Source organism: Pan troglodytes, chromosome 16 (assembly GCF_028858775.2).
Source record: "Pan troglodytes isolate AG18354 chromosome 16, NHGRI_mPanTro3-v2.0_pri, whole genome shotgun sequence".
Lineage (NCBI taxonomy): Eukaryota > Metazoa > Chordata > Mammalia > Primates > Hominidae > Pan > Pan troglodytes.
Genome location: NC_072414.2, coordinates 45,503,032 through 45,529,076, shown reverse-complemented (window position 1 = coordinate 45,529,076; position 26,045 = coordinate 45,503,032). Strand labels below are relative to the sequence as shown.

The window sequence follows — 26,045 nt, the reverse complement described above, 5'->3', positions numbered from 1 at the left end:
CCATTCCTGGAATGTTGGAGGGGTCACTCCGGAAATTAAGATGTGGCCAGTTTTGGTAAATGTTTCATGTGCACTTAAATACAAGGTGTACTGTCTACTATTGGCATTAGAGTTTGATTATTACATCTACTTTATTGACTTAGTTCTGTAGGTTTTCTATATTCTTGTCAATATTTCGTCTCCATTATGTGTCTTATATTCAGAGATATGTGCTAACATTATCTATCGTTAGTTTCCATTCTCTTTAGCCTCTGCTTTATTAAAGTAGCTGTGTTATTACTTACACATATATTAGTCATTGAAATACCTCCATTGTGAATTGCAGTCTTTAGTATTATGAAATACTCTTCTCTGTGTCTTTATTTATTGCTCTTTGGTTTGCATTCCACCATGCTCCATAATATTGTGACCACTGCTTTTTAAAAATTTATTTATATCCTGTCTATCCTTTTATCTTTAATCTTGCTTAACTCTTTGTTTTTGATGTATCTTTTTAAAAACAACATAGTGTTAGATTTTACCTTGTTAGTCAATCTTAATCTCTTTTATTCTAATAGGTGAATTAAGTCCATTAACATTTATTGATAAAGTTGGTAAGTTTGTACATAGACACAAATATATGAAACTATATATGTTCTTTTACTGTGTCATCTATTTCATTTTATTTTCCTCAAAATCTCTCTTTCTCTCTCTCTTTCTGTATGTAGGTATTGAGGGAGTATTTGGTAGTTTTTTTTTTTCCTAATGTTTACCTTTATGCTAAAACCTTTACATATTACCTTTCTTCTCATTGCCAGTTAGCCCTCAACTATTAGCAATAATGAAATAATTTGCTACTAACATTTTTACTTTCTCTCTTCCAGCATCTAATTTGAAATGATACTCTTTTACTCTCAGGTAATACATATACTACTAAGTATATGTATTACTATGTAATTACTCAGCTTATCCTGCTTTTTATGCACTCTCCATATGCCTCTGATCACCTGCATTTTTCATAGTTGTTCTATGAATTGTCAGAGAATACAGCCATATTTCTATAACCATCATTTGATTTTAGTTCTACAGGTAAATGTATATTTAGTGCTTACCTCTTATTCTGATGCTGATGGCTTTTCAATTATTCTAGTTATCTAAAGCTCATTTTTAGTAGGTCACCCAGGAAAGGCATATTTAAACAATATTTCTTAAGTTATTGCATGCTTATATTAGCTTGCAGCCTTTCTAGTTAAAAGTCAATTTTGCTGGATAGAAAATCTTAGTTCAATTTTTTCTTTCTCTTAAATTTTTAAGTATGTTACTTTATTTTCTGGGGTAAAGTGTTGTCATCAGAATCTTTTGACAATTTTATTTTTTTCCCTTATGAGTAACTTGACCCACTTATTTTTCTATCACTATTTTGAAATTTGCTCAAATATAGAATATTGCTATTATCTATAAGTTCAAATTAATGAGTTTCATGGAGTATACAAAAGCAAGGCACTACTTATATCTAAATGTACTTACTGAGACCAGTCATGAAGTCTCTGATCCAGTTATTTCAGCTGCTTTTATAGAAGGATCAGAACCATGCAGTGATCTGATTCATTCTGTGATCTGCTGCGTGTCTAGGGGTGGGTGAGCCAGGGCGGGTAGCCGTATAAATATTGGGTCAAACAAGATAAAAACACAGCAAAAAACTTTTTATAATAAACCAAAATATGTCTATTTTTTCACCTTTAAAATTAACTAAAATGGATATAATAATGCATTCCACATCACCCAATGTTAACCTGGTGTTCAAGAAAAAGAGAATTTTTGATGTTATTTTATATGAGGTTTTATGGTGCTTTCTACCCTAGAAATGAAAAAGAAGAATGTTAATAACAAGTAAACCACTATTTCTGTGTGTTAGATGTATACGCCGTCAAATGATCTCCTCCACTAATGTGTTTGCCATTGATGGAGCTGAGCTTCATTAGACTTTCAGTTTCAATACTAGCATTTCTTAAATCTTAATGTGTGAATGGAAACCAGGAAAAAAGCAGCAATCAAGAACCATGCACAAGTGATGGTGCAAGACCTGTTCTTACTTTGAAATATAAAAGATTATAGTTGCTCATTTAAAATGTTATGATCTAATCATATCCATAAGCTGAAATTTGATTGTGCACATACAATAATTTAAATTTCCAAACCCAAATCAGTTCTTTAAAAGGCTAATATATATGTAAAGTATATCACCATATCATCATTTCCATTCCATTTAATTTTTGTTTAATTTATCAGCAAAAAATAAAAAAAGCTATTTAGAATAACTTTCCAATGAGGTTCTGTGTTATCTGGTCAGCATTGTCAGAAATCACTTTTACTTCCTTCCATATTCAGCACTCTTGATAAGAAAAAAGAGAATTACAGATGACTTTGGACAGGTTTTTATTTAGTTAATAGATACAAATGGACATGCCTCTTTAAACTGGTAAAATAAAAGGGGGCCACTAAAAATAACTTGTAGATTTCTACAGTCTTCAATGAAGATCAAGATAATATAGCTATTTAAAATATTTCTTCTATTACTAGGTTAGAGAAATTTTAGATATTACTACATTGCTAGTAAAATAAAATAAAATGTCTTGACCTTAAGGCTGGACATCTTATTTACATTTATGCATATTTCTAGACAAAGACATACAAATAGTAATAATACTGAATTTACTTAGACTGTCTACATGTGAGCCATTAGGCTGAGCACTTTACATGTTTTAACTCATATAATTGTAACAACAGTTTCTTGCCCCTGGTAGGCACCATCACTATTGCTATTTTATAAATGAAGAAACAGAGACAGAAAGGTAAAGTAACATGACCAAGGTCACCCAGTTTGTAGATGAGCCAGGATTGTATTTGAACTGGGCATTTTAATAGCATTTAGATACATTTCCATATCAATAAACTACTTGTCTTTCATTTGTGAAAGCTGTCCTTTTCAGAAGAGCCCCTAAAACTCAGTAATAATCTTGAACAATGTTTGTTGAAGGAAACACTTATAAGAAACCAGCCAATTAAAAAAGGAAAGCAATATATGTAATTCTCTGAACATCTAATAATTATACAATGTCATTCAATTAAACCATCACTCTTAGAAGCAGAATCCTTGTATTACCAAATACAATCCTTGCCAAATATCCAGACACAATCATGGGCTTTAAGGATTACAAGTCACATAATAAAGGATAATGACCTAAAATTAAGCACACCAATATAGAAAGCTGGGACTGTCATGCTCAGTATAAGTCAGCAATCTGTTAGATTTAATGTGAGATTAAGGAGCTGTGTAACCCGCAATTACACTGTTTTTCATTAAGAAAAAACGTGATGATGGTGCTCAGTACAATTCTTCCTTCTATTTACCTCTGTTTAATTGGATTGGGGACTGCTTAAACATCTTTGAGCTGGAGCTTATAAGAAGATGATCCCAGCTGTTTTTCAAAGCTTAAGGCAGCAGACAGACAACAGGATCATGTCAAGGCTCATGCAAAAGCCTTAATCCTACTTTTTACCGTCAAGCAGCTACTGCAGCCCAGTGTTTAACCTTATAAGTACTAAATGTGCTATGTCACTGCTTTGGTAGATTTCTCAGTGAATTGTCATTGTTTAAAACTTTTAGCTTCAATGCCGTTAAAAGATCTCAATTCTCTCCACCTTTGGAGGCTGACCATGTTACTGTGCAATGGTTCACCACACTTCTAAAACGTCAACTGGAGAACAGTGACTTGTTTGTTCATACATTCATCCACCCATTTACTCATTAGATAAATATCCAGCTTTTTTGTATATTTCCCCAAGCTCTCTTGTAGATGTAGGAGAGTAACCAGAAAGGCAGCCTTCCTTTCTTTGGAGGTCGACCGACGAGCCCCATGATCATAGCGTTTCAGACAGCTCTTTGGGACTCGTTGTTGAAAGTAAAAAAAATAAGTTGAAGTTCTCTTCCACTTTTTCTAACTACATCTTGCCAATCCAACCATTCAACAACTTAACCTTAGAACTACCAGCTGTAGTTCTACTGAGAATAGTATCGAAGTATTTAAGAAGTAAAGGTAAATGATCAAATTAGCTTTCTCTACAGCTGCACATGCTACTGGGATGGTGACATACTTTCTTTTCTCTTTTCCTTTGGAGGGTGACTGGTAAAAAGGGGGTGGCTCTCTGATTTGTCCTGGTGATGGTGAGCAGCCAGCAGAAAAGCAGACACACTTAATGCTCAGCTGCTCTGACCAGTCAAGCAAGCCACCAAGTCCCAGCTGTGCCTCTTGATGTTTTCTGATTGCACCTACTCCTCAATCTGTGAACTGTTTTCTGGACTCAGATTCATCAAGCGCTGTTGCTTTAAACACGCATGCAGGCAGGCATCCTAGGATATGCCATTATAAGCTGCTGCCAGGGGATCTTCTAGGAGATAAATGGAATCTGTGTGAAGTAAATTAGTGTGAACCAGTCAATCTGAGTGTCAGCCTTGAGCCACTTCCATGGATAACTAGCTGGCTGACTGGAGGCCAGGATCTTGTGCCATAGGTGGGTTGGAAGCTCTGAGATTCTGCTGTACAAAATGAGAAGATTTTGGGGGCTGTTTAGTCTTGGAATAAGGCCAATTTGATCTGTGTTTCAGATTTGTCAATGAAATGGAATTCTAAAGCATGTTTGTTTACCTCCTTACTCTAGCTATACCAAATGCCTCTAAATTGGACAACTTTTTTACTGTGGGAAATAGGAGAGAAATGCCCTGGAAATAACTGGTTCCTCCCAGGTTCAGCTGCCATTTGCAGGCTCCAACAGTGCTGTACTAGGTTTGACCCCCCTATCTAAGACCTTTAGGGTTTTAAGACTAAATAATGGCCATAATCTGGCAAAAAATTTTAGGCTGAATCTCTCTCCCTATTTGTTTTTGCAAATAAATTTCTGTGATCTTAAACTCATGAAGAGAAGTTCTCTGCAAAGGTTGATGATCATGGTTCCCTGATACCCAGCATGGGAAATAGAATTTTGGTCATGAGAAGAGGTAAGGGAGAATCTCTTCCATGGCAATACAATGAGGAAATATTTTAAAATAACTTAACGGTGCCCTGGAAAGGATTTAGAGACAAAAATGTATATAAGCCAATAGAGCCTTAAGAATTATTGTTTAATAGGATTAAATTCTATGTGTAAATGGTTCTATTATGTAAAAATCATGTTTCCATAATTCAGTATTCTTTTAGAGATCATAGTCTATTCTTACATTAAGATCACAAGAATTATTTTTATCTAGTTAAATTATGACAAATCCTCTTTATTTCTTTTTTCCTTTATTACATTAATAAAAATATTTTATCACCTCCCTCTCTGTGGAATGAAATATCAGTGAGATGGCTGAACATAGAATAAAAATGTATAAAATAGAACTAGTATAATCTAGGCCTTATAGTTGGTGAAATTTTTTAAAGCGTTTCCTCCCGTAGCCCCAGGGAAGTATTTTACCTTTCATAAGAAGAAACAGAAATCTGTCGTGTAATAGGAACTTGGGCAAAACAACGATTATTTAAATATTCAACAAAATTAATTTATTTTCTACTTCTGGTTACCCTGCCTAGACTCATGTATCCATAATACAGCTTTTGAGTACTTTACGTGAGAGTACCACCATTATAGGGTCCATGGAGACACATTTTATATATAAGATACATTTCAGTATATAGAGTGTGTCTGTGGATGTTAGGTAGCATGAATCATAGCAAAGATCAAACCAAATGCTTTAAAAATTGAGTGACCCTTTCCTTGAACTAATGAAACAAAAATGGGATGTCCTGTGAGAACAAAATTTGTTTTATGCTTGTACATTGAGTTCAAAGAAATAAAATCCCTAGGGTAAATTTAAGTTTATGATTTATGAGAATAAGGAAAAGGGAGTGGAAATCAGTGAATTTCCCCTTCTGTTGTAGGGAGAAGGTGTAATCTTTTGCAATGCATGACTCATATTATTTTATAAAGTTATCTAAAAGTTAGGAAAGTGAGTGTTGGGAAAATGATGCTTTGGCCTAGAGATATTGCATATATGATCCACCCAATGCTACATAAACATTCAGTGCAAATAAAGTAGACTTCTTCAGTCATCACTACCTGGAAGTTAGCTGTCCCATGAGCATTAGACTCATCATGTTAGTGGAGCAAACATATAATCTATAAATTTCCAGGTGTCTGAGATAAGCTAAAGATGACAGAAACTGACACACTGGGTCAGGCCTCTGATTTTTCTAGCTCAGTCTTCTGATTTCAGCACCAGAGGTTCCATTGTAGAGAGGCAAAGTTATCCTCATAACATCAGCCTCAAAGTCTCAAAATGTGTCTAAAATGTCTTGCTTCCCTACCCCAGTGGGGTAGTCAGAAATGAGACCCAAAGAATGGGATTATAAGTATAACACAGGCCAAATAAAGTGCTAAGGAATACAGGAAAGAGGAGAAAAAATAATGTTAACTGACAGATTGATGAAGATTTCACAGAAAGGTGAAATTTCAGCTAAGTCTTCAATAAAAGTATTTGAGATAGCAGAGATTTGAAGATTGATGTTAGAGGGGATATCTCAAACTGGGCATCTGTGCAGGGGCACAAATGCAGTAAATAAATGGCATATCCAGGGGACAGTGAGCAGTCTCCTCTAACTATAGTGATGATATCAGAGGCTGAGATTGGAAGGATAAAGAGAGGGGTAGCATCTAGTGAGAAATCGCTAAATGCGAGTTGAAATTATATTGCAAAAGGCTGTGAAATCCATGGCTCCAGAATCTTTCATTGCTGAGTGAACAAAGGTCCTTGTGGGTTTTCTACTTAGGAAATACATGATCAGACCTTGGTTTTAGGGGTATGACTTGTCTTAATTTAAAGAATGGCTGGAGGGAAAGATACCTATTATTGGATAATTAAAATAGAGGAGTGATTCTGGTAATGTCAAACAGAAGGAGAGTATAATCATCTTAATGGGTTGAAGGAATGGGAAATGAGAAAATGACAGTCATAGGTATATATAACTTTTTAGCAATTTTACAAATATACTCTTCTTCAGATTTACTTTCAGACTAGTGTCTTTGTCTTCTTAATCTCTTCTTGAGATATTCTTATATAAATAAACTCTCCTCCCCATTACTTCCTCCCAGACCTTTGGATGGCCTCTTCAATTCCATTGTCTTCTGCATGGGCAACAGTAACTGGAGACACACACAGTGTTCCAAGTGTGGAGTCCTCATGGGCTTACTTGGTTTCCTTGTGGTTGGTTGATTGTGTTGCTCGTCTCCTTCCGAAAGCACCAGCCTTCTGTTAGCCATTTGCCTACATTTTTACATTGACACAATGTCCTTGAGTCATAACAAATGATAGCTCAGTGCCATGTTCTTATTACGTATACTTAGGGTTATTTTAAATTTTTTATTTGTAATTATTGTGAATACATACTACTTATACATATTTTTGGGTTACATGTGATATTTTGACATACGTATACATGTATAATGATGAAATCAGGGTAACTGGGTTTCCATCACTTCACTCACTTATTATTTCTTTGTGTTAGGAACATTCCAATTCCACTCTTTTTGTTATTTTGAAATGTACAATAAGTTATTGTTAACTATAGTCTACCAAACACTAGATCTTATTCCTTCTATCTTACTGTATTTTTGTACTCATTAACCATCCCTTCTTATCCCCCGCTTCCCACTAACCTTCTTTTAGTTACCATCATTCTACTCTCTATCTCTAAGAGTTCAGTATTTTCTTAGCTGTCATATATTAGTGAGAACATGTGATATTTGTTTTTCTGTACCTGACTTATTTCACTTAACATAATGTCCCTCCAGTTCCATTCATATGGTTGCAAATGACAGAAGTTCATTCTTTTTATGACTGAATAATATTCCATTTTGTATAGTACCAGATTTTCTTTATCTATTCATCCACTGATGAACAGTTGGGTTGATTCCACATCTTGACTTTCATGAATAGTGCTACAATAAACATGGGAATACAGATATCCCTTTGACATACTGATTTCCTTTGTTTTGGACATGTACCCCACAGTGGAACTGCTGGATTATATGGTAGTTCTATTTTTAGTTTTTGAGAAACCTCCATACTGTTCTCCATGGTAGCTGTACTAATTTACATTCCCACCAACAGTGTATGAGGGTTCTCCTTTCTCCACATCCTTGACAGCATTCATTATTGCCTGTCTTTTGTCTAAAAGCCATTTTGACTAGAGTGAGATGATGTCTCATTGTAGTTTAATTTGCATTTCTCTAACGATTAGTGTATTACATATACTTTGGGTTATGTTTCCTCTAAATGTTTCCCAAACTTTACTCAAATGTGTATGCGACATTTATTCTCGTTCATTCTGCCTTACGATTGTTTTCTATAACTAATCTAATTGGTCTAACATTTCACAACTCAGGAACCCTTAGTGTCTTGGAGATTTACCATGCATTATTCCAAACAATGTGTAAAACTATATTGAGAGAGAGATTTTTACACTAATCTAGGAAACTGTCTTATCTAGAAATATCTATTCATCTCTTACCTTTTGTTTCCTATTTCTTAGCTCTCCAATATGATAACATCTCTTTTGTATGGAACCTAGCTTTCTGGAAGTATCGTTAGATTATATTTACTAGTTTCCCTTTATCCACATGCATGTTTGCTCTTTAAAACTTGGCTTTCTTTAGGTGTGTTTCTCCTATCCTTTATTTATAGATGTCAGTAGCTTATGTAATATCAAATGAAACTCTACTACTTATCAAGGTCACTTCCATATTTTCAGCAACCATCTCTTGGAGATATTAGTCCAAATACTCAGTGTTATGCAGTGAGACAGCTTGAGGATTTGAGAAGGCATCTTTCTGTTATTTATCTCTCAATAAAACTAATACTTTTAAATGAGTGCCTACATTGAGATGTGTGACAGTAAGAACCAGCTGATGCCAACAGACCACCTATGCTTTCTATGTCTTGTGTAAATGCATATGGAGGGTGTGGGGGTGTGAGAAAGTGATACTCACTACTGATTGCATTATCATATAGTTGTAAAATACTTGTTAGCATCCAAGCATGTCTTTCATTCAATCTCAATATGTTTTTAAGTAGCTAACATACCACTTTGATGTCATTCAAATAAAAATAAGTCACATTCAGAGTAACTCAGCCTAATGATACGAAATATGGTAACTCAGACATGTTCTTCCTTGCATCCTTCTTAATGTTGACAAAGAACTAGAAAATGGAGACGTAGTCTAGATAATGTGATTTTCTTATTTTCCATTTCCTATCTGGGAGATGAAAGAGCTCTGACACTTGACTAACCATCTGAGACAAACGCTTTCCCTTGAGATAGAGATGGCTGTCAGCTGGGAATTTGAGACTGCCTGCCAACTATTCTCCCCACACTGATGGTGTTGTCTTAGCTTCAGTCTGTGGAAAGGTTGCTGCTCTTACAAATTCCAGTGCTAGTGCCATTTAACAGTTTTTTCTCCTACTGATTCAAGAGGGGAATGTTTTTTGGTGCTTTTCCTTGGTTTAAATTGCCCTGTGATGTGAATCCTTATCTTAAGTTCATATATAAATCATGTTTATCTCTAGTCTCAAATGCTAGCATGATGCTCTTTTGATTGAAGGGTCTCTTGTTTTCCTGGCCTCCTTCTAAATTTTCAAATACAAGCTGGGAAGTTTACTATAAATTCTTCCTAGAATTTTCCCTTTACTGACTGTTCTTCAATTTATCAATATGTGGGTATCTATTTATTTTCTTCTTTGGAATGTATTCCTGCTTTCAACTTAGTATTTTCTTGAACTTGTGAACAGTAAGTAAAATTAATACATTTCTGTATTTACCATAGGATTTGGTCCTTAAAAAGAAAACAAATGACTTTGCAGAAACTAAATTGCATAAAGAGTGCGAATTAGTTTCTATACATTCTTAGAAATCATTCACCACCATACTTCTTTTAGTGATGAACAGATCCTTTCAGATGTTTCTGAATCTCTTTTTCTCCATTATCTGTATGGTATAAAAACTGGAATTGAGCTTACTGATATGACCAATTAACTTCTTGTATATAGAAATTCTCTTCTTTACCAAATTGTAGATAAATATACAAAATAAGAAGTAATGTTTCTTATTTTGTGTATTTATCTACAATTTGGTAAAGAAGAGATTTACTCAGTAATATTCAGAGACCAAAGTCATGGAAATTATTGAAATTTCCTTTAAGTGTCTGCTCATCTACTCACCAGCTGTCTCCTTAGAACACTGCTTGCCACAAAAAATGGTTTTCCAAAGGAGAACATAAAGAAATCTAGGCAAACCTCCCAGTGGGAACTCTTAGAATTACCTGGTTGGGAGTGAGGAAATGTAGCAGGAGGAAGGAATGCAGTTGTACCATTCCCTGTTACTCTCCTTTTCTACTTCCCAACCTACACGTTTTCTCTTTGTAATACTCCCTCCATCCTATATCCTTATAATCTGTTTCAGATTCTGAGAGTTTAGATAATTTGATTTGAGTTGGCTTTCATGCCTGGCTTGACTAAGACAAAATGACTTCATGGACCCCATCCTTACATATAAAAGGAATAGAAAGAGTTGGGAGTATACTGATTCTCCCTTTGGATTGAGGAGAGTATGAGTCCACAGGAACACACACTGCTCCATAACCTTGTCTATTCGTTCAACAATCATTGAGAACCTCCTTATCGCTGAGAAACTGAAACCAAGAAGGAACACTTTCTCTTTTAGGAAAATGCCAATCTTCCTTAATTCAGAAAGGGCCTCAGAAGTCCTCATTAGTTCCAACACTAGTGTAGTGGCCATTTACCCTCTTAGTATCCTGTTCAATTGTATACTCAGTAGTTGGTTGGTCTTGGATTCTTAGCTGGCAGAATATTTGAGTCTCAAAGCTGGAAGGTATCAAAGAGGCTGTGTACTTCAACTCCCTCATTTTATAAAGGAAAGAACCTGAGTTTAGGGAAGTGAAACGGCATGCCCAAGGTTACACTATTAGGAGCAGAGGTAAGATTGAAACCTGGTTTAAGGATTTGTTTTGTTTTGTTTTTTGTTTTTAACAATACAACACATTCCCTCTCTGGGAACTCATAAGTTCACCTCTTTAATGAAATTTTTTATATTATTTTTTAAATAAAAAAAAAAAAATATATATATATATATATATATATATATGGGCTAAACAGTGTGGAATATTATTTTCCATCCAAAAATAAGTCAGACAGGGTTTCCTTCTTTATGCAGACTTCCTGTTGGCATTAATAAGAAGTTTTTGGACATTTTTGATTAAGCTTGAGCTGTAAACCCTAACTAGACCTTGAGATTTTCCCTTAAAACTGCAAGTGAAATTAATCATTGATTTTTAAAAAGTTTTTATTGTGCCTTGCATTAGGCTGGAAGTGCAGTATCTGCTTGCTTATCAGCCTTACTGAGGCAGCCCATTGCTCAAAGTCCTGAATAACAGAACAATTTGAGAGGAATACAGCAATGTTTAAACAGATTCCGTAAGCAATTGATACCTCTTTCTCATTTATCTTCCCCAAACTTGGCTGGGGGTCTAGCCATACTTCTCACCTGTGGAAGTTTGCTATAGACAGATTTTTTCCCCTAAGCCTAAATAGTCAATAATTTAATCCTCTCTGTGTGTATTTAAATGAAATAATAACTTAAATTCTCTACATCTAGGTAATAATACAAAAATAATAGTTACTCTTCACAACATTTCAGAAAATTCATTTTTTATTAGTTGAAAAATAGATCCTCTTTAAAGCGATTCATTCTAGAAAATGCTACCCACAAAATAATATTCCATATTAGATTACAACTGCAGGAAGATGGCAAAACACATAAGTCTAACCTTAACTCATCTTGCTAAACCTGTCTGTAAAATAGTTATTAGTTATAAAGAAGCGTTAGATACCTAATTTAATTGGGGGCATTTCTACATGATTCTTCCCCAATTTCCAGTTCACACTGAAGACAAAGTAAGCCTAAAGTCTAATGCAATATGTAACTATTGCTATTCAAATATAATCAGGAAGTCCTAGCACTTGATTATCTGAATAGATACTCTTAAAGTAAGGGTGATGTGTACACAGCTCTTTAGCCAGATAAGTTTTCCTGATAAGACATCTGTCCAGAGAGATGCCACTTGTAAACTGAATTTGGAGTCTGTTCAAATGACATCATCTTTGTTTACAAATTTAGTGTTACCACTTAACATCTTTTCATAGATTATGCCTCCCTCTGATTTAAAATATCTTGCAGTCTTTTGAGATCTGCCAGTATTGCATTAATATTTTCTTCTACCTGAATTTTATGTAGCTTTTCTCACTTCCATACTTCTAGAATGCTATCTTTTAGTTTATTTTATAGTGACTCTTTAAAACTGGAGAGAGATCTGAATTATAAAGCAGGATGGCATTCAACTCTTGGCTACCATATTGAGCTAGTAACTTTGAATTCAAATCTTTGAGTTCTTTTTCACTGCTTATTTCACAGGCCTGAGCTATCTTTTAGTCTTTCCTGACCTCTGCATCCTGTACATTATTTTTGTGCCCCTGATTAATGTGTAATTAAGATTTTTGTTTGGCTTTGGTCTGGTACTACAGTGGTTTATTCTATTCAGTTGCCCAATATTTCAAACTGCTCTATCTTTTTATTAATGATTTTCCTATAAATATCCTCATTACTTCCAAAAAGCCTATACAGATGACGAATGAGATCTATTTTTAAATCATTCATAAGTTATTGTATTGAAAATGTTATTTAGGACTGCAGATTTTATTCACACTGTAAATTATAGGGTTTTTTCAATGGGCTCCATCTGTCCAACAGCAGTTGCCTAGCTTGGAAGATCCAGCCACTGTTTGTGGATGTGGATGGAGACTTTTTTCCAGTGGCCACTCTCTTGCTGGGGATGTGGAAATGTTTCTGGGGGGAGTTGTTCGCTGCCTAGGCCTAGCCGCCTTTAACAGCTAATACCATCTTTCTGCAAGTGATGAGAAAAGGAAGAAGGGAATTTTTAGAGAATGACTGAAACCAAAATAGAGAACAGAGCAGGTGGAGGAGTATTACCACCGATGGCCCTGCTACCACTTTTCTAATTTTAACAACAAATCCTGCTATAGAGTCTTCCTCATACTATCTCCTGAATTTCCTCTTACAGTGTTCTTGAATGTGATTTAAAAACTATTGGTTTCATCTTGTCTTTGGCCAAACAATTCATTTCTTTAGGATCTAGAAGAATTACATTAATAGTTAAATGCACCATAGTGAAACACATCCATACGAAGTTCATAGATTCCTCTCTTCTCTAGCTACCAAAGATATTGCAAAGATATTTAGAACACTGGCCCTTCAGTCGTCAATATTTTGAGGCATGTGATGAGTAAATGGAATAGCCTTACATCTTTCAGTGGCAGAACTGTTAAGAAGAGTTTGCCTTTTTTGCCCCTTACCTCCAAATGTGGACTATTTCAGAATCCATTACAGAGGAAATAAACAGTTGATTTTAAGCTAAAGATAAGTCTAGCAACCATTTGCATTATATTGATGTCAAAAGTATCTCTCTGCCAAGCTCTGAAATGCACCTTCAAAAACTACTGAAAATATCCAAGAACTTTAGTGATGAGCTACAAATGGACTTTGGTATTGATAAATAAAAGTCAATATGTATAGTAAAAGGACAACTTACTGTGATAAATGGGCCCACCATCAGTAAAGATCAAATTATTGACTATCTAAAGCAAGGAAAAACCTGTCTATAGCTAACTTTCACAGGTGAGAAGAATTAGCTAACAGCAGCAATTTAGAAAAAGCTCAAAGAGACATGTAAAGAGAATTCATTAAAAATACATACCAAAGTAGACAGCAGCTTTAACAAATATATCTGTGGCACTAGGCTAATGTGTATCTTTGGTCATGCCTAGGTTCACACCCTTTTCTTTTTCCTTGAATGAGCTCCCTTTGGGTTTTCCACATTTCTACCCAAGGAGGTCTAATTCAAATTTTACCTTCAGACTACTCTATTGTAGAGGAATTCTCCTCTGCACTACTAAAAACCATGTCCCTCTTAGAATGTCTTCTCCAGTGTTCCTACTAGTTACTTTTCATCATACTTCAATTAGAGCACAAGTTGTATGAGGGCACATTAAAAGTGCCTTCATGTCTTTACCCCTCACAGTCCAGCACAGAGCTCTACCCCTAATAAACACTAGAGCAATATTTGTTGATTCATCATTATTGAAGTGATTCATTAGAGAAGCCTTGGTCACACATCATGTCAGAGTTCAGTGATGAAACATCACAGGAAACACCCAAAAGAACAATTGCAAGGATTAGCCTATCAAACAAACAAAGAAAAAGTAGAATGGCAGTAATTAACCTCTCCAGTGCCTTCTATTCCCAACTGGCAGAATGTAGCTATTTCTTCTACAGTAAATTTAATTGGATGCCCTAGGAACTATCCAGTAAAAATGACAAATCTTGTATCATTTTAAATTTGGAAACTAATCTGTAACCAAGTTCAATATCTGAAGAATAACCATCTTTATTTCCCCTCCCCCACACAAGTCACACCCTCCAAAATCAGAGGTGGAAGCAAAGTAGTAGCATGGTACCTACTAGTGTGAGTTTAATGAAGATCATGCAGCTAAAACTACAGCTAACTTTCTGGCCTTTTTGAGGGGTTTGGGATATCAGTTCATTCTGGGACCACTTTATTGCCACAAAGAATGGTTGCAGACATGTACTTTGTCTAATACCATGTCCTCTTCCTCTGTGAGGTCCCTGGTTTAGAACAGTATCTTCTGAATATTTATTTGGTGCTTGATAAATATTTTTTGAAGGAATGAATAAATGAATGAATGGAGGAATTTTTTAAATTATGAAAGAATAGTGTGTTGGATGGCAAGTGCAACGCATTTGCCTAAATCAATAGAGGTGCCACCTCATTGGCTTTTAGTAATAGATTTAGCTATATGATTTCCTTTTATAAATACCAATGTAAATATGTCAGAAAATTATCAAGTAAGATATATAGAGATAAAAATCATTAAAGTAGGCCAGGAAATCTTGACCAACATAATAGTATTCTGAATGAAACTGATACATTTAACTATACCACTTAAACATTTCACAAAAAATCTATGGATTCAAAAATAATCTGTAAGTATGACCTAAACTGAAGAAAATTAAGAAAATTAAACTCAGCTACATCAATAACTACTTAGGCCACACATCCTCTCCTTCCGTGTCACAAACTAACCCACATCACCATTTTGCAAACATGCATCCTTGGTCTCAAGTTGGCCTAACAAGGAAATTGAACAGATCCATTGAAAAGATAATTGAAAGCACATATCCTCTTGGATCAGAAGGACATTTAGCATGGTACCTCTGCATCATTCATGTGTTCATTCATTCATTTCACAGATCCTTCAAGAATACCTTCTATGGCCTAGACACTGTTGCATATGAAGTCCACAGAAACATATGGATGAAAATGAAAAGATCAGATTTATTATTGAAAATAGCAATTTCATGCTTTTATTTTGTTCCCAAAAAAGGTTTTAGAAAAGTAGTAAATTCTAACTATGCTGGCACTTTGATAGAACATTGAAGTCATATCTGTGTCCTGAGAGAGTTGGTGAAACAATCTAGAAGGAATATTTAAACCAGAATCATGTTACTAGTCTTCTGTAAAGTTTGTCCATGTGGTCTTCAGGTTACAAACATCAGTGCTATGCACACTCCATTAAAATAAGTGGAGGAGTGTGCCAGGTCTGAACACTACTAATGCTGCCTAGACCTTGGGTGGGACACCGTTGTGTCACGTACCAAATGTGTGAAGTAGCACAGTCTCAGCCTCTGCATTGCTTTCTTGTCTGGTAACAGAGGTTTAGAAACAGTGTCTAGGCCCACTCCCCTGTGCCAACAAACATATCTTATGTATGATTTGTAAATATATATTTTGTTTATTGCATTTATGGTTTATAAATACATTGCATGTGTTATCAAATCAGTAGTCGTGTTTACTGCAGCAACTTGTAATAAATAAAATTCCATTGTACTCAACAGTATCCATATATTTAGAACATTTGGCTTAATTGTGACCTAATTTATGCTATTGCAGGCTTGTTTTGCTTTATTTTTTCACTGAGCTTCTTCATGAAGACAAGGCCCACTTTTTCTGACAAATATTTTCTAGAACAAATGTAATATGGAAATATGTTACTTCCTGGAGACAACATAGAGCAAGTATTACAACTTGTGGAAAAAGTGGAAACTTCAGTCTGTTTCTCAAACAGAATTAGTGGGTACCATGGGTTTATAGAAAATTTTAGACTTCTGTACTAGTTTCCATTTCTGGTCATAATTCTACAATATCTCATGATAGGTTGTCTGGAGACCTACCATTTGAAACAACAGCCCTTCTTATTATAACTTTCAGTGTATATTCATGCTACATTTTAAAATTTACTTTTTATAGTATTAGTTTTTTTGGTGTTTGGTACCATCGTTTTTAATTTAATGAAAGAGAGCCAAAATGCACACAAAATGTTCATTAGCTGTGATTAGTGCAGTGAGAGGAAACATTGCCACCAGTACAGAGCTGGTCTTTCTAATTGACTAGCCTGATGTTCTTCTCTCTGTGTTCTATTGCCGTTAATTGACTATATTGTTTTAGATTTATGCATTAAAAATACGATTTCTACTTCGAAGAGATCACTTTGTTACTTTGTAGCTTTTAAGCTGATGCCGTGAACTTATTTTTCTTCTAAGATAAAGTCACATCTATAGATTTTTCAACTAATTACATGTCTGCCAATAAATACTTAGAGGATACATTTTATTTCAATTTATTATTTGTGTTTACATAGTGTGTCCCTGAAAATATCTGTGGAACTGAAAGGAAATGTTTTAATGGTGTTTGCTACTACTTTTTCATCCTCTCTCTTCTGTCTCTCTCTCTCTCTCTCTCTCTCTCTTAATAGCTCCAGTCAGTCCGGTCAAGCATGACAGCAACTCAAACTCGGCAAACTTCCAAGACGTGGAGGACATGCCTGACAGATGTGCCTTGGAAGCGTCTGAGAGTCCAGGTGAAAGCCATTTAAAAATAGTCAAGTATAAAATGATAAATTTGACACAGCTTTGGGGTCCTTGGAAGGGGGTGAGGGGAGAGGACATTGTAATGCTGTTTTCTCTTAGCAGCTGCACTGTCAAATTAATGGTCACCTCCAGGGGTCACAGTGTGGAGCTGTTATCTTTTCCTCTTTCATCAAGAATTCAGTTGGAGGAAGTACAAAGGCTTTATGACTGAGAAGGGAAGCTGACACTATTAGTTCATTATCATCAATTTTAGGCTAAATGGTTAATAGAGCCAGAGATTGGAAACTATAGAGAAATGGCAACATTTTAAATATTTCAAATAATGGAATCTAACAAGAGGGGAGCGGAAGTGGACAGACGGGGGTGAAAAGAGAAACTGTCATCATTACAATTCTATTTACCTTTCTAGAAACAAACAGGACTGTAACTGGGATGACAGGATTTTAGCATGATGGTAATGAATACTGTCAAATGTTTAGGGAAAATAAAGTCTAGAAAATAGTAACCCTTCTCTCATGCAATAAAAGCTTTTCTTTGTCAAAGTTACATATTTGTATATATCCTTTATAGAAATAAAAGAGAAATGTACTAGAAGGATACAGCTAGAAACACTTATACAAGGATTTCTGTTTCTATTTTTGTTTCATTTTGAAGCACGCCTAGCCTTAACTAATTAATTAGAATCAAAAAATCTTGTAAAAGTTGAATGAACATTCCTGGATAAATACAAAGTTATAAGGTGCTAGAAGGTACCTTATTATCATGAATGAAAGAGTTAAATATCTCCTCCACTTAATATTTGTGATTCCTGTTTTATCTGGCTCCTGTGTACCCTCTACCCTCTCACATCTTTGTGTACTGATCCATGTATCATATTTTTGATTCATCCTCTCTGTGGCCTGTCAGCTTAGTTAAGAGATTTCCAAATCTTGTAGCCTTCGTTGACAGGGGGCAGCTGCAAACAGTCCCCTGATCCTTCCCCAAGGAGAGTTACTGAGATTTAATTTTCAGTGAAAGGTGCAGCCTGCAATCTATGTCAGGTCCCCTAAGTCATCTCGGAACCCCAGTAGGCGCAGTGGCGATGGCATTGTATATCAGTCCTCTTCACTCCACCAAGATTCCTCTGAAGATGGACTGCTGCCGTGTGCCTGTTCTCAACCACACTTCTGCTTTCAGATCTCATGGAACTGAGAAATGCCATCTTTAGCAATGACAGAAATGTTTAATGAGCAAATTAACCCCGCCCCTTGCCATAATAGCCAAAAGAAAAATGTAGATGAGTCTCACTCTAAAAGGGAGAGGGTAAATAAATGATAGTGTTAAATTTCTATAATAAAAAGTATTTATCCATTACTTTTAGTTTTGACTAATGTTGCCAAATTTTTATTAGGTTTTAAAAGTGTCTTAATACAGTTTTCTATTACTCATTTTGTCAGACAGGTAAATCTGTGAATCAAGTTTTTACCTAAATGTCCATTGTTTTTGATAAGAATAGATCAGCTTTATATCATTTCAAAAGTAGAATAAATTTCCATCATCCCTTAATATGAATGGAATGGGAGCGAGATTCAAATATAACATTCTCTATCTGATTGATACACACAAACGTGTTTATCAAGAAGGAAAGATTAGAAAATATAGGTGCTGATAAAGAATCTTAACTCAAAAAGTGAGTACCGTTCTATACATCGGACATCATTATGCTGGTAATAAAGAAAGAATGAATTACTCTGGCTTTTTCCTCTGTCCCTTCCTGCATTTTAAGACATCTTGCCTTATAGGCCTAGAAACCTCTGGAGAGTTCACTACTGGTCTCACTGCCTTCCACTGAGAATTTGTGGCTTGGTTGTCATGGAGACATCGTATTTCTCCAAGAATTGCTCATATTGATCCGTGGCCAGGAGTAAATGGCCAAGCCAGTGTGAGGAATAAAGGGGGCTGGGCAGTCCTATAAAATGACCAGGGCTTGTGGGTTGGAAATAAGCTCATAGCAAACACTTAGCTAAAAAGAAAGAAGCAGTTTTATTTTGTTTTAGGATTTCTTTCTGCACTTTGGGCCATTGTCTTCTTTCGCTGTGAACTGAAAGAAACTTGTTAGTCACTTGTCATGTCAGATCTTTGGTGCTTGTCCTGACACAGCTGTCAGCCTTCCAGCTCTGTGCGTGCAGTTCAGGGACACACAACAAAGAGGCAGTGACATGAATTATTTATTGCTCCTTGTGTGGATAAAATTCTGTGATAAGAAATTAAGACACTTCTGACAGAGGTGCTTGTTTAGTAAGAAAGATTTTGATGAGAGAGTGTGTTTCCTTGAAGCATGAGTATTCGATGGGCAAAATTCTTAAAATTGAACATGGAGGAAAATAAGTTTTATGTTTCTCGTGTGAATTTGGTGGCAGAGAGGGACGTTCTTGAACTATAAAAATATGACTTTTCACTTTTCAAAGCCCAAACATTAACTTCAAAATATCAAGTCTTTCAAAATGTAGGGGTTCCAAAACCATAAGCATTACTCTAGTGGTTCAGTTACCTCTATTTACCACATGTGAGTGGTGTTTCTCTGGAAAATATTAACTACCTCAGTCAGAAGAAGAAACAAATTTGGGGTTTTTAGGTGGTGAGATTTGGGAAAAATGTCCTCGAACCAGAAGAGGTGCTTCAGTAGCTAAACTTACAATTGCATTAGTGTATTCCTTAGTCATTGTATGGAAAAGAGTGCATTTAATTCTGAATGCACATTCTTACCATTTTCAACTGGAACGTTTTCACTCATTTAAAATTCCTTTTAACATTTTTATGTACCTGCAAAATCCCCCAGTTACAAAGCTGAATGTGGTCAATCTTCTAACTTTAATGGATATTGAACTTACATGGTTTTATCTATGCAATGCTAAATGACTAATATAATTATTACATCATTTTAATGAATAGCTCAGTTGTTTGAACAGCATATAGAAAATGAAAAAAAGTATTTTCCATGCAAGCACAGTTCAAGTATATTGCTTTGTATATTGTTCATTCCACATAAACTCTCTTCTTTGCAAACCTTGTAAACATCATTTTACTTTAAACTCTTCTGGTTTTATATTGTGAATACGAACGTATTTTCATAGGCAGAAAGCAAAAGGGACATTGAAGCGCAGAAAAAGTTTTTGGAAAAAGTGAAGTTGATATTTAGATGTTGATAGAGTTTTAAAATGTCATTAACAAAGCCAAGTTGCTTGAATTTATATAAAATAGAAATAACCACTTCGTGTATTCCTCTGAATACAATGGGCTTGAACTCAGTATGTGGATTGTTTATTTTTATATTGGCATCACTCCTTCTCCAGCACTGAATTGACTAGGATGACCCATTTGTAAATGGGCTGCAGTCTGCATATAGGTCACAATTTAGATGGCTTGTGGAGTGGTTGTTCACCTCGTCTCTAGAGCACTCTACCTTATTCATCATGCCATTGTGATCTCTTTATGGGTTCAAGCTGTATACCCAGGTGAGTGCCTGGAGTCCATTAAGGTAGGCAAAGCACCTTTAGACCAGAGCATTCCTATTACTTTGACCCTGCTAGTGAACCTGGAGGTCTTGTCTGATAGGGAAAAGTGTCTCTGAGCAGTGTCTTTTCTTCGGAATAATTCATTAGCCAAGAGTTTTGACTCACAGGTGAATCCCAGATTGAAGTTTCCAGCTTAGACTCTGTGAAGTCTACTTGCTCCTTCACTGGCATTTATACCTTCCTGAAACATGTGGGAATAACTTTGATGTCTAGTAATAGAAGCACTGAGACAGTATCATGCACTTTCAGCTCCCTCTTTTGAGATTTTTTAGGGCCATTAGGCTTTCTTTCTTTGGCTCTTTAAGGCCTGGTTGCTTCTGAATCTGAAAGATGTTATCACAAAAATAGTTCAGTGGAGCCTTTTGCTGGTTAACTTCTTAGTGTTTCTTTTACAGTGATTAAAGCTTGTTTTTCATTCTTCAGAATAATTTTTTAAGGATTTCTAGCTCCTCATCTTTAAACTCATTCGATGATAGAAAATTTAGTGTGGCATTCACAATTTTTATGACAGTGTTGATGAGAAACCTTAAGCCTTTGTCACCATATTGGCTTGGAAAATTAATAATTTTTCTTTTTAGTGCACTAGAAACAGTGCACTCCAAAGTAGCTTCAGCTGAAAATAATAGTGACAAGCGAGAATTAGAAGTCCAACAAAATGCATTTACGTAAGTGTTTCCACATCATTCTGAAGTAGTTTATAATCAGTATGCATTCTGCCATTAATAGAACATTTTTGTGGTTTTTATAAGGCAGGTTATCTGTGTAGATCTATATACATCATTGTCAATCAATATTACATTTGCATGAGTCTGATGACCAAAACTAGATTTCTCACAGAGTTTCCAGGGGATACTATATTGTGAAAAGCCAAGGTGGAGTTTTTTTTTTTTCTTTTTCTATTCTGGCTCATGAATCACCAGCAAAAATCAGGTAACAGAAAGTAGGACAGATTCAGGACTGGAGTGTTGGAGATGGCTGATGATGATGCATGAAGCAGAAAAAATGTGGAATGTGTGAGCAGCTGATCAATCATGGCCATTGAGAACACACTTCTTATGGTTAGTGCTAAAAAAAATCTAGAAGAATTAAGAGCAATTCCAGTAGGAAGATATAAGCACTTTCTTCGAGTTGTTTTTAACAATATGACATTCTTAACATTTACCCAAAAGCAAAATTCAAGCATCAACATAATTTTTAAAGAATGCAAAATTATACATTAATACACACACACACACACAGTTAGTATACAGTACTGGTTTAACTAAACCATAGTTTTTGCCAGTAGCATAGTTTTTGCCAGTAGGAGTGAAAGTTACTATTCATAGACATGTCATTAATATAAATGTGTTTTAAAATAGTTATTAAGGAACAATGTTCCAATTAGTTTGGTAGTCAATTTGATTTTAAATGAGTGGCTTTTTTTGGCCTACAAAGGCAATCATCCCAGTAATCTGAGAAATAAATACTTGTTTGATTCTCTAACTCAAACAGTATTTCAACTAATAAATTTTGACCCTAAAACTGCAGTTGTGGATTTTTCTAAGAACAATTAAGCTGTTTGAAATTTATGGAAATTTACTAATTTCAAACTAAATTTTTCTTATAGAAAACTTCCATCTTCCTTGGCAGTTAAAAAAAAATCCCCAAGCTATTAATAATGTGTGCAATTAAAGTGTATTTACCTACTTTATAAGACAAGTATATTTTTATTATATTAACTTGTCTTATTTTAGGATGGAAAAGACATGTAGAAATTATAAGCAATACCTTTCTTCCTTTCTTTCTTTTTTTCCTCATTCTCTCCCTTCTTCCTTTCTGTATCTATTCTTCATTTCCTCTCTCCCTCCCCTCCTCTTGGTCTTTCTCTTTTTTCTCTTTTTAGATTTCACCATATAACCCAAGATATCTGCTTTTTTCCTAGGTGAGCCAAGGCATCATTCATGGATAGCAAAGGTCTGCCCCTGCAAGGTGTCTTAAATGGAATCTCATCAGTAGGAGCTGAATTTGGACAAACTAAGAACTCCAAAAGATGCCATTTTTTTATTACTGTATAAAAGCATTGTTGTTATTGGTCAAGTTATTAGGCTGTAGTGGATTTGCTAATACTTTAGCCAACATGTATTAAAGTGATTTTAATACATGCTGATTAAAATGCAATACATACTGATTGATTGAAAATATTCATATTCATCTAATTTTAGAAAAATATTGCCTAGATCATTCTCTATTCCTGTTTCTTACTTTTTCTGTTAATATTTCCAACAGGGAATGCCAGTCCACAGACACAAATTTAATACTGCTTTAAATTTTCTCCTATCCTTTTAGTCCCTGAATTATATGATAAACAATGTTAAACCCAATGTAGTACACAATACTTATGAATTTAATATTGCTTCAAGGTATTTAATCTAAAATTTTACCAACTTTGATTTGTCTGGTTAGGATATTTTGTTTTAGTGGATATGCTTTAATTCGGATCAATTACTGCAGTAAATCTCATCCCTAAGCATGAAATGTTGTCAACAAATACCCAGTTCCATTTAGTTATCAATTAGCCCAAATAAGTGATACAAAGTGTAACAGTGACCAACCTTGTACTGTTGAGTTGAGTTAATTTGAACTTCTAATGACATTGAGGCTAATGTCTTTAGCTCAAGGTTGATCTTGTTGGCCATATAGATGTGAACTAGGGAAGGGGAATCAACTTACAGCATATCACAATTGATCCTTATTAAGTATAAACTCTTGTAGGTCTTTTCCCAGAAAGAAGCTTGACTAGCAGGAATTCTAAAACTGAAATATATCAAACAAACAGCATAAATAGGAATAGACATAAAGTGCTCTTCTATTAAAGCCTTTGGTGATCTATTTACTATGATTTATATTGTACAGTTCCTCAATTTACAGAAAATCATCAAAATTATTAATCTACATATCTTATGTATATAAATATTGCCTAATCCATAGAAAAAAGGATATAAAGTATTAAATGTGTGATATATAGCTATATCTATCTATCTATGTATCTAATAGGGAAGTTCAAGTCACTTCAATTGAAGAAACATATCTCTGAGCATAGGAGCAGCCTCAGGTCCTATGGTGGGATGCAGTGGACAGGAGAGGGGGAAATTAGAAAAGAGAACTATATAATTGAAAAAGGGATATAAAGCATTAAATATATGATATATAGCTATATCTATGTATGTATCTAACAGAGAAGTTCAAGTCACTTCAATTAAAGAAACATTTCTGAGCATGGGACCAGCCTCAGGTCTTATGCTGGGATGCAGTAGACAGGAGATGGGGAAATTAGAAAAGAGAACTGTGTAATTGAAATGACATGGGCTGCACCCTTAAGGAACTTATAATTAATGATGATCTGAATAAACATACCAGGATAAAGATGTCAAATGAGTGTGACTCCCTTAAAGTAGATTAAAGTGTGCATTGTTTGTTTCCTAAAATATGATTTTACTGCTTGAAATTAATTACATTTGAGTTGAACTTTAGAAACTAACATAGCGTTAATATGAATAATCATGGAAAATTATTATCCTTTGAAAACTGATAAATATATTCCCCCTCCTTTAGAAACAGTCAAAAGCCACTTCAAACAAGTTTCAAAATAAAGGAAGGTAGCAAGTTAGGCGATGGATTATATTTTCTTGCTTGTTGTATACCAGTTGTCAAGGACATTATAAGGACTCCCAAAAGCATTTTGAAGGATGGCAATATCAAATAAGTGTATGTCCTCTCAAATGAGGCATTTTTAATTGTTAAAACCTATTTGGACGCTCAGGTTACGATATGTTTATGAAAAATAAGCTTCATTATTTTTATAGCTACATCCTATTATTATTCCCTTTTAGAAACAAGAATAACAATAGGTTTCAATAGTTGCCATACTTAGCATTTATCAGGTCTAATGAAACCAATACTGAATCTCTCTCTGATAAATATTTTCTGATGTTACTAGCTATGGGAAATTAGAACTGGCACAACCCTGACATTACTAAATGGAAATGTTAGGATTTTTCGGCATCGCATGTTAGAATCTCTAAAATTTAAACATTCCTGTTAAATGACTAATGTTTGCTTTTATCAATATGAATTCTGAAGGCCAATATCATACCATTAACTATGAAAGCTTTTAATTCCTAAAAATAGTTTTAGAGATATTCAAGCAATGCTCTCCTAATATCCATACGCATGTGTTTATAACACAAATTCACTAGTCTGTTTAAAAATGAATTCTTTATATTGACTGGTGTTCCACATATTTCAGTAATTTCTGTTTTGAGACGACTTGAAATAGCAAATTGCCACACAGTTAACTGGATAGACCACGTACGTGGTGATCATAACCACTTGGTACTACACCCAGAAACTCAAAATTGTCTTTCTCCTGATGAGATATGGGTGTCCTTTTGTACGTCTAGCCCTAGGTAACCAGTGGAGCGATTATATTAGCAAATGTGTTTGTATCCAGAGTCTTCCTGTCATTGTAATAAAAAATTTATTTAAAAATTTTGTCTTGTGTTTCTTTTTTGGTAATCATCTTGGTGATATTTATGAATGTATATATGTGTGTGTGTGCATACATACATATATATACACATATATGTGTGTGTGTGTATATATATATATATATATATATGGCATATCCCCCAAAGGAATATCATATTTTCATTTGCAAGCCTTGATTCTTTGACTTGCTGTTGAGTTTCACATTGGCTCCATTGTATATTGCAAGAAAAAGTACCTGGAAAAGCCTGGAGGGTTAAAAGCAGAGGCTCCTCGGCAGTGTGTCCAGGCCGTGTGTGCTTGCTGTGCTTGTCAGAGCCTCATTCTCTCCCCTGTGTTGGAGAGCTTTCTCACAGGGCTCATCCAGAGGTGCTAGAAAGCAATGTGAGCACTATTAAACACTTCAAATATAAGGAAAAATGTATAATGTTAGAAACACACAGTTAAAAAGTAGCCCCAGGTATCAAACATTCTGTTACTATTTTAGAAACTAAATTAAGGCTGCTTTGAACATGATGGTATTAGAAAAATGGTAGAATACAGTTTGTTAAATATTAATATTCTATCTTTAGATGATAGCAGTTGGTGACTTTTATTTCTTATACATTTTTTCCAGTGTTCTGTATTTTTAAAATCCTTTCATAATTATTATAATGAACACTTTAGAAAAGATACTATTTCTCTTCCATCCTTAGAGGGCACATTATAATAATTGAGTATTTTAAAATTAAATTTTATGCCATATGTTTAAAATGAAAGTTCAGGTTACATTAATTCCAATTGATTTTAAAGCCTTATT

At 34.8% G+C, this 26,045-nt stretch overlaps 1 protein-coding gene across 5 annotated transcripts in view; it reads left to right on the top strand.

Annotated features, from left to right (window-relative positions):
- WDR72 (WD repeat domain 72) overlaps positions 1-25,252 on the top strand; it is a 247,699-nt gene extending 222,447 nt beyond the window's left edge. For 4 of the 5 annotated variants that reach the window (XM_063794161.1, XM_063794162.1, XM_009429164.5 and 1 more), the window contains 2 exons: positions 17,054-17,158; positions 22,644-22,731. In XM_063794161.1, coding sequence (XP_063650231.1) covers positions 17,054-17,158; positions 22,644-22,699 — 161 coding nt within the window. In that variant the 3' untranslated portion in view covers positions 22,700-22,731. Of the gene's footprint in view, positions 1-17,053; positions 17,159-22,643 lie in introns of all 5 variants that reach the window. The other variant, XM_003314678.5, reaches the window with a different exon arrangement.
- Positions 25,253-26,045: the final 793 nt, after the last annotated feature.